At 39.1% G+C, this 12,301-nt stretch overlaps 1 protein-coding gene across 1 annotated transcript in view; it reads left to right on the plus strand.

Moving 5' to 3' along the window:
- LOC149472907 (chloride anion exchanger-like) overlaps positions 1–12,301 on the plus strand; it is a 64,352-nt gene that overhangs the window by 43,936 nt on the left and 8,115 nt on the right. The window contains exons 13-17 of the mRNA XM_089686828.1: positions 2,017–2,123; positions 2,705–2,774; positions 2,872–2,964; positions 3,039–3,134; positions 6,433–6,663. Coding sequence (XP_089542954.1) covers positions 2,017–2,123; positions 2,705–2,774; positions 2,872–2,964; positions 3,039–3,134; positions 6,433–6,663 — 597 coding nt within the window. The remainder of the gene's footprint in view (positions 1–2,016; positions 2,124–2,704; positions 2,775–2,871; positions 2,965–3,038; positions 3,135–6,432; positions 6,664–12,301) is intronic.

The raw sequence follows: 12,301 nt of genomic DNA on the forward strand, positions 1-12,301 counted from the left end.
TGCACATCTGATGGAAAAACATTCTCTGGGAGTCTAATCGTTACATGTAAAGAAGGAAGGGCTGGGAGTGTATCTTTACACATGCTGTTCTTTTTAACCTGTTTCCTCTATATGTACCTTGTCTCCTGTCTGCTTGAAGTTGCCCCCATCTATGTCAATATAAATATTCATGATCATAGGTTGGATAAATACATACATTTTAGACATGTGTCTCTTTCTACAATCACACTGTTTAATAATTTTAAGATTTTCTTTTATAACAGTAAATGTCCAAAGAACTTTACTTACAAATTCTGCTCCCTCCTCTCTTCTTCCTTTCTTTGTCGGGGTTCCCCAAGGTTCTGTTCGTAGACCTCTACTATTCTCAATCTACTGACTCCTCCCTGTGTAAGCTGATAGCCACTCATGGCTTCCAATAACCTTTCTACACTGACGACACCCAATTTTATCTCTCTACCCCTCAGCTCACTCCCTCAGGCTCCTCATGCATCACTAATTTACTAACAGATATATCAGCCTGGATGTCACACCAGTTCCTCAAACTTAATCTATCCAAAACCGAGCTCACAATATTCCCTCCCTCACATGCCCATTCCCCTAATTTTCCTGTCAGGATCGCTGGCACAACTCTCAGCCCCCGCATAGCAAGGTTCTAGGTGTAATCTTAGACTCTGAACTACCCTTTTCACCCCACATCCAATTCCTGCCCAAAGCTTGCATCCTCAACCTATGCAACATCTCCAAAATACTTCCCTTCCTAACCAATCACACCACAAAGCTTCTAATTTACTCCCTGGTCATCTCTTGCCTCAACTACTGCAATTCCCTCCTTACTGGCTTACCTTTACATAGGCTATCCCCCCTTCAGTCCATCATGAGCGCTGCTGCCAGACTCATCCAGCATACCAACCATTCAGTGTCTGCTACTCCTCTGTCAATCCCACCAACGACCTCCACTCACCCAACAAATTCAATTCCCAAATACTAACAACAATTTTCAAAGCCTTCCACAATTCTGCCCCCCAGCTACATCACTAGCCTAATCTCAAAATACCAACCTTTCGTTTCTCCCAAGACCTTCTGCTCTCTAGTTCCCTTATGACCTCCTTCCATGCTAGCCTCCAGGACTATTCCAGAGCTTCTCCCATCCTATGAAACTCCCTTCCTCAATGTGTTCAGCTATATCTGTTTGCTTTTAGATAATCCAGAGAAGCCTATTCTGCCCCCACCTAACAACTGTACCTTTATTTTCTCCATCACCTCATCACCTATTACCTTTTGTACCACTTGACCCTCCCTCTTGGATTGTAAGCTCTAACAAGCAGGGCCCTCTGATTCCTCCTGTAGTGAATTGTATTGTAACTTTACTGTCTGCCCTTATGTTGTAAAGCGCTGCACAAACTGTTGGTGTTATATAAATCCTGTATTATAATAATAATAAAAGACCTGGGAATAGATAACCTGCTATTATTTATGTACAGCTTTAGTCTAAAAATGTATAAAACTTTAAAATAAGATGGAAAGTCCCTTTACCCCTGTCTCCATGGTTTTGCTTAGTAGATATAACATAAAATCTGGTAAAGGTGCAGCCATGTAGGTATATTGATACATGATGAGTACTGTTATATACAGATGGTCCAAATGCAATTCAGAAAACAAATCAAGGCGATCAGATAGGTTTACATGACTTTCTGCAATGTTAGTGCATAAGGAGAGTTACAAAAAGTTACAAAAAGGTCACAAAAAGCTTAGAATTTTGAATTTGTGCTGGAAAAATTAATTTATTGCCACAATTTTGAATAATGTGACCAAAAAATCTCCTTCAGTTGGTCATGGATCCCATTAACAATGACACTAATCTATTTTCATTTGTTAGAATTGTGAACACTTGAAGTGCTGCTATGATTATCCAAGATTGGCCTACAATGTTTTAACTGTGCAAGATCAACAGTGGTTAATCATAGGAAGCCTGCACATTGACACCTTCTTTCCATGAACTATAGTATTTTTTTACAGGTTGTGTGGGTGGTAACATTTTTGGCTTCAGTCATTCTTGGCCTGGATCTTGGGCTTGCAGTGGGTGTTGGAATTGAGCTGCTGACAGTGGTTTTCCGTGTGCAGTTGTAAGTACTTGGCTGGATCATGTGGGAGTAAAAGCACAAAAAATTGCATTTCAGTACCTGTTTCTTAGCTGTGCCTAATTTTAAAGTGTATGTTACCCAAACATTTCATATTCCTGATATATGTAAGTTGTACCCTGTACTTGTATTAAAACATATCCTGTTCTCTTTGTATTTTTCCATTTTTGTGAAATGCCTGGTGATCTTATTGCAAACTGACCGTGCTAGGCCTAGAAGCACATCCATCCTAGCATGGTCAGTTGTACGACTGTGCTGGGAGCAAAGCCTGCCTGTCCTCCAATGGTCAGACTTGTGTTGACATGTCCCTCTGCTCAGCTAATCACTGAGAGGATCAGAGAATTGCCCTCCCTCTGGCACCTGCTGACATGCCCCCTTGCACTCTTCACCTGCACCTTTCTAAGCCTTTTATGCAGCTGAGAACAGAGGTGATCACGTATAACAAAACAAGTAAAAAAGAATGTTTTTTTTTGTTGATTAGATCCTACTATTTGCTATTTTTCTCAATGTCTTATTTTAACTTATATTTATACTATATTTAATGTAACATCTTTTTTACTGTACAGCCCGAAATATGCATTATTGGCTAGCGTTGGAAGAACAGATATCTATAAAGACAGAAAGGATTACAGTGATGTAAGTAGGTCAATCTCAATCAAAAATGAGCATTGAAGTAATTTCATCACTTAAGACCATGCATATACAGTATAATATATGTTAACACTGTTCACAGATCTATGAGTTAGAAGGAGTGAAAATATTCAGATGCCCATCTCCTGTCTTTTTTGCTAACATTGATGCCTTTAAAGAGAAACTTATTACCTGTGTAAGTTTATGTTTATTCCCTTTTCTTATAAATAAATCTTAACTACTGCCTACTAATACAGTGACATCTTGTAGGTTGGATTTAATCCACTGTGGCTCCTTCGTAAACGCAATAAGGCTCTCAGGAAAATTACAAAATTAGTCAAAAAAGGAGAATTACGTATGATACCAGTAAGTCTAAAAATAATATAAATGTACCACTACCCCATTAGGTGTCGCTGAGTAATTTTCAGGCTCCCTGTCATTTATGACTCCACTCCAGAAGCCCAACCCTTGCTGCCATCATCATAAGCTTCTGGCCAGAGAAACCCTCTGGTTGTTACCAGAAAAGTGATGCACACACAATTTAGAGTGAACTGATATTTTGCTTATATTGAGATCAAATGAAAGCACAGTAGAGCAACATAAAGAAACAGGTGTGCAAGTAATAACAGCTATCTCTTTTAGCAACTTTAGGCAAAGGTCAACAAACACACAGCAAAATCTCAATTAGTTCTAAATGTCCTGCAATTCAAAATTCAACCAATAGCCTCAGTCCTGAGACGTTTCTTTCCCCAGTTAGAAGAGGAACTACCAAACAGTAAGGCTAGCTCACTTTGGGCTCTCAGAGGCTGGTGACAAGGTTCAATTCTGAGGCAAAGAAAGAGCTCTTAAGTTGGAGAGGTTAGTGTACCTTTAAGCTGCAGTGAAAGATCTGTGCGCTCGATGGGGCCCACATTGGTGCATTTTAGGAATTCAAATCTCTTTGAACGCAAAGGTGGAAGTTCCTTAAAGGATTAATGTAAAGAAAAGGCACTGCCCCTTTAAGTGATATTCGGCTTGGGCAGTACCCCTTTAACACATAAGATGAGATAGATTTTAAGCAGGAGGTTTAAGGTGGGAGCAGACACGCCTTGCTGTGGGGATTAATTCCTCTTTAGGCCAGAGTAGCCAATGGCAACAATGAGGGGGCTCCTTGATGAATGTGGGCCAACTGCAAGGGAAGCAATGATGTGGTTTTGCCTGCAGAGGGCAGACACTGAAGTAGACTCTTGTGATTGGATTATGCTGAAGGTGTATTTTCTAATAGGTCAGGTGAACTAGGCCTCAACATGTGTAACTCGTGAACAATGTCAGTAAACTAGGTAGAGAATGGCCAACTTGACTAATGTCAGTGACGATTTAAATGGCGTGAGAATGGGACTCTCTCACCCAATCTATGGCATCACTCAGGTAACTGGCAGTCTCTGTAGAAGGGAGCCCCCAGCAGTTTTGAAGTTCCTCCTTCAGAGATCACTCCTGACAGCAGCAATCTGGACTTCCGGCCAACAGGATAATTCTTCAGACTCATCGAAGATGCCAGCAGTCAGCAGTGCCTCCCTTTTTCTCACTCCGTGGCCTGGCCCAGTCCCACACAGCCTTCTCCTCACACCTGCCTTTCAGCTCTCCCAGCTCCCTTCCTGTCCCTGGGTTCCTGGGCTTCTGTATTTATCTGCCTCTGCACACATTCCAGCTCCTCTGGGAAATTTAGTGTTTTAGCTCACTGTCCCACAGCAAAATTCTGCAGCCAGCCTACGAATCCCATAAAGTTTTTCATCAGAGTCTGTGCCGCTAAGTTGCAGGACACTGCCACTTTGTGTCTTTTTTATATCCTGCAGCCTGAGTTATAGCAGGCTGTTACACAAATAAATAAATAACCTGTTGTATAAAGCTTTTTTTTAACTATACAGTATATACTGAAAATAATGTTTGTTAGATACAGTTAAAGGTTGTTATGAATAAAACACAAAATTCAGAATGAATATTGTAATGCAAATAATACACTGCTCAAAAAAAAATTAAATAAACACTTTTTAATCAGAGTATAGCATCAAGTCAATTAAACTCCTGGGATATTGATGTGGTCAGTTAAGTAGCAGAGGAATTGTTATCAGTTTCAGCTGCTTTGGTGTTAATGAAATTACCAACAGCTGCACTAGATGTGCAACAATGAGACAACCCCCAAAACAGGAATGGTTTTACAGGTGGAGGCCACTGACATTTTTTTCTCTACTAACTGTTTTTCACTAGTTGTGCATTTGCTAGGGTCAGTGTCACTACTGGTAGTATGAGGCGATACTTGAACTCTACAGAGGTTGGACAGGCAGTCCAATTCCTCCCGGATAGCACATCAATACGTGCCTTTGCCAGAAGGTTTGCTGTGTCTTCCAGCACAGTCCCTAGAGCATGAAGGAGATTCCAGGAGACAGGCAGTTACTCTAGGAGAGCTAGACAGGGCCATAAAAGGGCAATAACCCATCAGCAGGTCTGGTATCTGCTCCCTTGTGCAAGGAGGAACAGGATGAGCACTGCCAGAGCCCTACAAAATGACCTCCAGCAGGCAAATGGAGTGAATGTCTCTGACCGAAAAATCAGAAACAGACTTCATGAGGGCCCGACGTTCTCTAGTGAACCCTGTGCTCACTGCCGGGCAACATAGAGCTCGATTGGCATTTGCCATTGAACACTAGAATTGGCAGGTCCACCATTGGCACCCTGTGCTTTTCACAGATGAGAGCAGGTTTACCCTGAATACATGTGACACGTGAAAGGGTCTGGAGAAGCCGTGGAGAATGTTATGCTGCCTGTGACATTGTTCAGCATGACCGTTTTGTTGGTGGGTCAGTGATGGTCTGGGGAGGCATATCCATGGAGGGACTCACAGACCTCTACAGGCTAGACAATGGCATCCTGACTGACATTAGGTATCAGGATGAAATCCTTGGACCCATTGTCAGACCCTACTCTGGTGCAGTGGGTCCTGGGTTCCTCCTGGTGCAAGACAATGCCTCATGTGGAGAGAGTATGCAGCCAGTTCTTGGAGGATGAAGGAATTGATACCATTCAATAGCCCCCACACTGGCCTGACATAAATCCAATAGAATATCTCTGGTATATCATGTTTCGGTCCATCTGACGCCAACAGGTTGCACCTCAGATGCCCTGGTCCAGATCTGGGAGGAAATACCCCAGGCCACCATCTGTCATCTCGCTAGGAGAATGCCCCAACATTGTCATGCATGCATACTAGCACGTTGGGGCCTTACAAACTACTGAATACAATTTTGAGTTGCTACAATAAAATTTCTGCTAAATGGACTAGCCTACTGTATCATTTTTTCACTTTGATTTTTGGGGCGTCTTTGAATTCAGTCCTCTGTAGGTTGATAATTTTCATTCCCATCAATTTATGGGGCATCCTTATGTTCCTAACACATTACCCAGTCCATATCAGTATAGATATCCAGCACGATATTTTTCCCCATTGAGATCTGATGTGTTTTCAAAGTGTTCCTTTAATTTTTTTGAGCATTGTATAATACAAGAATAACATAAAATATTTTTGGATTGTTTTTGATGTTATCTATTACTTGTAAAAAAATAATGATCTATTAATACAAATTAAAACATTAATACAGATTTTACATTCTTTTCAAAATTCACTTTAAAGAAAGGTTTGGTACTAACAACAAATGACATTGATTTGTCTGACGATGAAGAACTACACAATAACAGAATAGAAGAGTTGGATGAACCTCCTGAGGATTTGCCCATTGTAATAAACTGGAGTGAAGATCTTCCAAATAACATTCAAGTTCCTAAAATTGATCTCCACACATTAATTTTGGATTTTACAACAGTGCCATTTATTGATATGTCTGGAATGAAGGTTCTTAAAGCGGTAAGTACATTTATATGTAAGCAAAAAAGAATTTTGTGCTTCTGTGCTAACTCATTTTATCCTCCTTCCATCAAATGTCATTTTTAATAGAACTCAGACACAATGAAAAAAATAATTTAATAGTGTTGATCAAATTGACTCTCATAAACTCATATTTGCTGCAATCTGGAACATTATGAAATTACTGGATTTTCTCTATGGATCACCGAATTACTGAACCAGGTGATCCAATAAGTGCACTGGTAAATGGATCTTGTGGACCTCTCAACAGTCCACTTTTAATTAGAGAATGTGCAGCCTGTCCCCTATATATAAAGCCTATATTTCAATGGATCATGGACTGTCTACCCCTTACTGACCTCCAGTAAGCAGCGCATACAGGAACCAGGGGGAATCCCATCTTTTTGTTATGGCCATGCCCTAATAGGGAAGATCAGTATTTTGCCAATCAGATAGCACCAGAAAATCCTATTCCATAATTCCTCACACTCTCTGCTTAGAGATAAAATAGGATCTATTATACCATTCCACCTAAATTTTTAATTGGAGGTCAAGGATGATGAGGTAGGAGGCCTATGCCCTAGACTGGAGTGTGGAACCCTAATTGAACTAGAAAGGGGCCCAACAGGCCCCTTTTACTAGTTCACTGTGTACCAGGCAGATTAGCAATATTAGCCAGCAGAAGCAAATGTTGATGTCTTTTACACCAAATCATTGGCAAAGTTAATTTGCTGAGATTCAATCATCTCCAAACTGTAAATGCATAAACGTATAAATGAAAAGGTAGAATTTAGAAGGCACAGAAGAGACAGAAGCTGTACCATAGACACAACCAAGTGATTCCAGAGGAAGTGAATGGCTTTTGCTGCTGCCTCCATGTCCTGTGAGGAGAGAGAGAGCAGGGCTGCTGCTCTCAGGCACAGTTCTAGATTAAGATCAGGTTCAGGTGAGTATTTAGGGGGGGAGCGCTTATCACAGAAGGTTTTTTTACCTTAATGCAGAGAATGCAATAAACAACCTTCCGCCTTACAACCACTTTAAATTTCAGATTAGCATTTGGTTTGGCTTTCCTCTTATAGTGCTTCCATTTAGAAAAAAAAGAAAAAACCTGCAAGACAATGGCATAGTTTGCTGGTATGCATGGTATACTGAAATGCTTACCTTAAAACGAAGCCCTCCAGTGGTGCACTGTTACAGCTGACAGGGCTTCCATCTTCACCCGGTCTTCCTTCCGGGTTCGCATGTTCCAGCCATCTGACTGGCCGAGCCGTGATAACGTCACACATGAGCAGGAGCTTTGGTTGCCCCACAGAGTTCTGAAGGGGCAGCACAGGTATGCTGTCCCTTCAGTTCACATGAGCCAATGACGTCACTGGCTACATGCAGTGTGAATATCTCATAAGCAGTGCACATTTAGGAGATATTTATTGTACCTATAGGTCTTATTATAGGCTTACCTGTAGGTACACACTAAAAAAAGACCTTACTTCCACTTGAAACAATATTATGAGGGGTTAGGGTTCCCTTTTTAGTCAGTATTTGATGTGTGTCTGGTGTACAGTATTCAACTGATATTTCATAGAGCATTTCCCCAGACCACACCGGCCTAACTGGCATAAAAAAAGGGTGTTCTATACAGGTTATATACAGTAAATAGAATCTATAGCAGCAGTTTGTCCTAATGCTTCAGATACTAGGTAAATACAACTCCATTTATTTGGTAACATTGATAAGGTATCAGTTGGATGTAGGTGTGTTTCGTGCAAGTTCAGCAATACACCCTACACTTTGCTAAATTTGTTGAAACATTTCCTAGATTCACAAGGCTTTGAAAAGCAGAAGTTAGCATTAAGCAAGGTTTTTGAGAAGCTTTGAAGGTTCACATTTTTCAATTGAATAGATTACTTTTTTTTTTTTAATTAAAGTATGGCACCTGAAAGAAAAACTCTCTCCTATTTAAAGAAAGATATACATTCACTTTATTAGGTACACCTGTTCAATTGCTTAGTAACACAAACTGCTAATCAGCCAATCACATGGCACCAACTTACTGCATTAAGGCCTCTCTCACATGGGCTTTACGTATGCCCATTTTTCATCTGTCAATTTATGGATGAAAAACGGACCCCCCCCCATGTATTTCTATGGACTTGCGGATGAAAACGGATGAACATCTTTTTACATCCATTAATGTCCGCATCTGTTAACATCTGTTTTTTTTTATCGGAAGAAAATCCTATTTTTCTTTCGCAAAAATAACAAGAAAGGACAAAAAACAGGATGAAAAAATGGATGTAAACTAATGAAAAACGGATGAAAAAAATAATGAAAATGGATGAAAAAAACGAATGTAAATGGATGAAAAAAACAATGTAAATGGATGAAAAAATGAATGTAAACTCATCCATTTTTTCTTTGAAAGAACGTGACTGAACTGAAGAAAAAAAATGGAACGCCCTTGTGAAAGGACCCTTAGGCATCTAGACGTGATGAAGACAACTTGCTGAAGTTCAAACTAAGCATCAGAATAGAGATGTAAGGGGATTTAAGTGACTATGAACATGGCATGGTTGTTGGTGCCAGACAGGCTGGTCTGGGTATTTCGAAAACTGATCTACTAGGATATTCATGCACTCATTCTGATGCTCAGTTTTAACTTCAACAAGTTGTCTTCACCACGCCTAGATGCCTGAATGTGTTGCTGCCATGTGGTTGGCTGACCAGTAACTTGTGTTACCAAGCAATTGAACAAGTGTACCTAATAAAGTGCCCTGTGAGTGTATATCCAGAGTATTCCCATTTCTAGAGTCACTAAAACACTGCAGGGGAAAATCAGAATGTGGAAGAGTCTCCTCTGTAATATGTGGAAGAGTCTCCTCTGTAATATGAGCTCAGAGGTGCTCAGCTCCTATTACTGCTGAGTTCATAGGATTAGTATCACAGCAGCAGTCTGGGCTGGGGAAGGGTGGGGCTTAGAGATTACTTACCACTGTAAGTGTACTAGGTACATAGTAATAGGTGTATACATGCATATATTTAAATGCCGTTTTTAGAGCATTGAAATTTCCAGTTTTGGGTATTGTGTTATTTTGAGGTTTCACAAGTTCATTTTATCTTGACAGTAGATATATTTCATATTTATTACCTTAACAAGTCTCATGTTTGATAGTTATGAGAAACATTGGAAAATATAATGTGCTTGTGTGAACTACAAATTATTGTATTTTGTCTAAAAAATATGGATATGAAATATTTGTGCAAATATTTCATACTATAAAATTGTATCCTACCATCTCTATATTCTATAGCTTGTTTCTTCACAAAAATACATAGTTTTCATTAGTACATTTTTAAATCAATAATGTGAATCACAGCATATGAGAAAAAGGAAAATTTGACCAGCAGTGATAGAGATAAGTAGTTGGATCATGTTCACAAATTAACACAAAATATAATGGAAAGCAGGAGCCTGGGGATGAAGCTCAAATTAAAGACATTTCAGCATCCTACAATGTAAAATTTGCCAGGTTTTTTTTGCTGTATATTTACAAACTATTTCTAACCTTTTTCACTATTTTTTAAAATATATATTTTTAAATATATTCTTCAGATTTTTTTTAACATATAAAAAAGTAATTTTAACATATATTTTTACATATGCATCCCAAAAATGTAGATTTGTATTTCTAAAGACAGGTACACGGGTGGTTTGCATGCACTATAGTGTTGCAACCAAAATGTTTAGACAGAAATCAATCTTTCTCAAGAATGGCTGTACAAGCAAGTGGTCATCCTTTGTATCTATCTAACAGATTTTCCACCAAGTAATTTTTCCCTTTATTGGTCAAAGCCATATAAAAACAGTATTCATTAAAGTGTTACTAAACACACGCTCTTTAATTTACATTATCTCTTCTTTTTTTGTATGTGGATGATGGCACTTTGAATATTTTAATAAAAAATAACATCTCGGTACCTTTTTTCTAATCAATAAACAGCTTTCACATGACCCAACTCTTTTCCAACATGTTTGCAGGGAAACAATGGCAGGAGGATCTTCTAGTCCTCTGCTGCTGGTCACACGTTCAAAATTTTAAAAAAATAGCCGTGGTATAACAAGTAAAAAGAAATAATTATTATCAATAAACTGTTTAAAATTTATTGTCATATAAATATATATATGAAATCAAATCTTTATTATTTTTTTACAATAACATGGTGTGGGCAGGTTTCTGCCAGTCACAGGCTATGCCACGCCACTTCAGCCTGTGTCTTAAAATAACAGGATGGTGAAGCCTTCATCAATCAAGATCTAATATCCCACCCCCATTTTGTTTAGATGGTTAGTGGGCATGAAGGAGGAGGGAGGGAGTAGGCTGTCATTTACCACTGTATATACACCCGCATGTGTTACTCTATAGTCACATGGGATGCTCAGATATATTAGAAAGGAAATGCTCAGGGTAGAAATACACTGAAAACGAGCACGTGCACTAGCTACCAACACTGACAACTGCAATGGGGACTTGGACAGGAGGGGTAGACAGAGAACAGCAGTTTTTTTTTGCAGATTACAGGAAAAAAATCCCATAGTGACTGAGTAAAAACAGCATGTAATACAGCATGTAGTAATAGTTTTTAATGCTGTGGGTTTATTGACACTTTAAAAATAAAGATAATCTTTATTACAAGAATATGTAAGAAGAATATGTAAGTTGTGAAAAAGCTAAAAATATTGAAACATATATTAAAACCAAAAATTTAATCAAATGCAAATAATATTATATTAATGTTTAATCCTTTACAGGCAGTAGTGTCCATTTCATAAATCCATTTGAAATCTTCTCTTAAGATCTTATCCATATAATTGCCTCCTTGTCAATCTGGTTTCACTACCTCTATTGCCCAGAATAAGGTCTTTTAAGACTACCTTTATTCATTGTTTAAAATGATTAAAGAGTGGGTATTTAACATTTCCAGATAGGGTGTTACAGAAATGTTCCTTAATTTTTTTAATTTTTATTTTCAACTCCCTTTTCTGGCATCCTTGCACAGACACTGTATACCATAGATAGATTTGGTATTACATTTTAAATGACCTTTAATATGATATTTTTTATTACCTGGATACGTTGCAAAGCCCTTCATTTACCAGTTCTTGTAGCTTGATTGCATGGCATGCATTGCTTGTAAATCCTGTTATCTTATCTCTTTGCGCATGGGTGCTCAACCTGTGGCCCTCCTGCTGTTGAGGAATTACAATTCTCATCATGCCTCTGCCTTTGGGAGTCATGCTTGTAAATGTCAGCCTTGCTTCATGAGATTTGTAGTTCCGCAACACCTGGAGGGCCACAAGTTGAGCACCCATGTCTTACAGTATGGGATTCCTTAAGCTGGTCATAGATGGATTGAAATTCAGCTGGTTCAGCAGGGACCAGACGAATTTCAATCCATCTAGGGACAGGCTAGTTGTACAGAAATCTATTTTTCTATCGACTTCTGTACAACCAACCTGTTGAAAAATGTTTTTCTCTGTCAGTGCTGAACAGTGTATTCTGACAGCAGGGAGGCCTCCCCATTGACTCCTCCACCTCGCATGTGTGGATGGGGGAATCAATTCATTGTATTTTGTTCAACT

Source organism: Staurois parvus, unplaced genomic scaffold, assembly GCF_062004578.1.
Source record: "Staurois parvus isolate SC_StPar_1 unplaced genomic scaffold, SC_StPar_1.0 ptg000019l, whole genome shotgun sequence".
In the NCBI taxonomy this organism is placed as follows: domain Eukaryota; kingdom Metazoa; phylum Chordata; class Amphibia; order Anura; family Ranidae; genus Staurois; species Staurois parvus.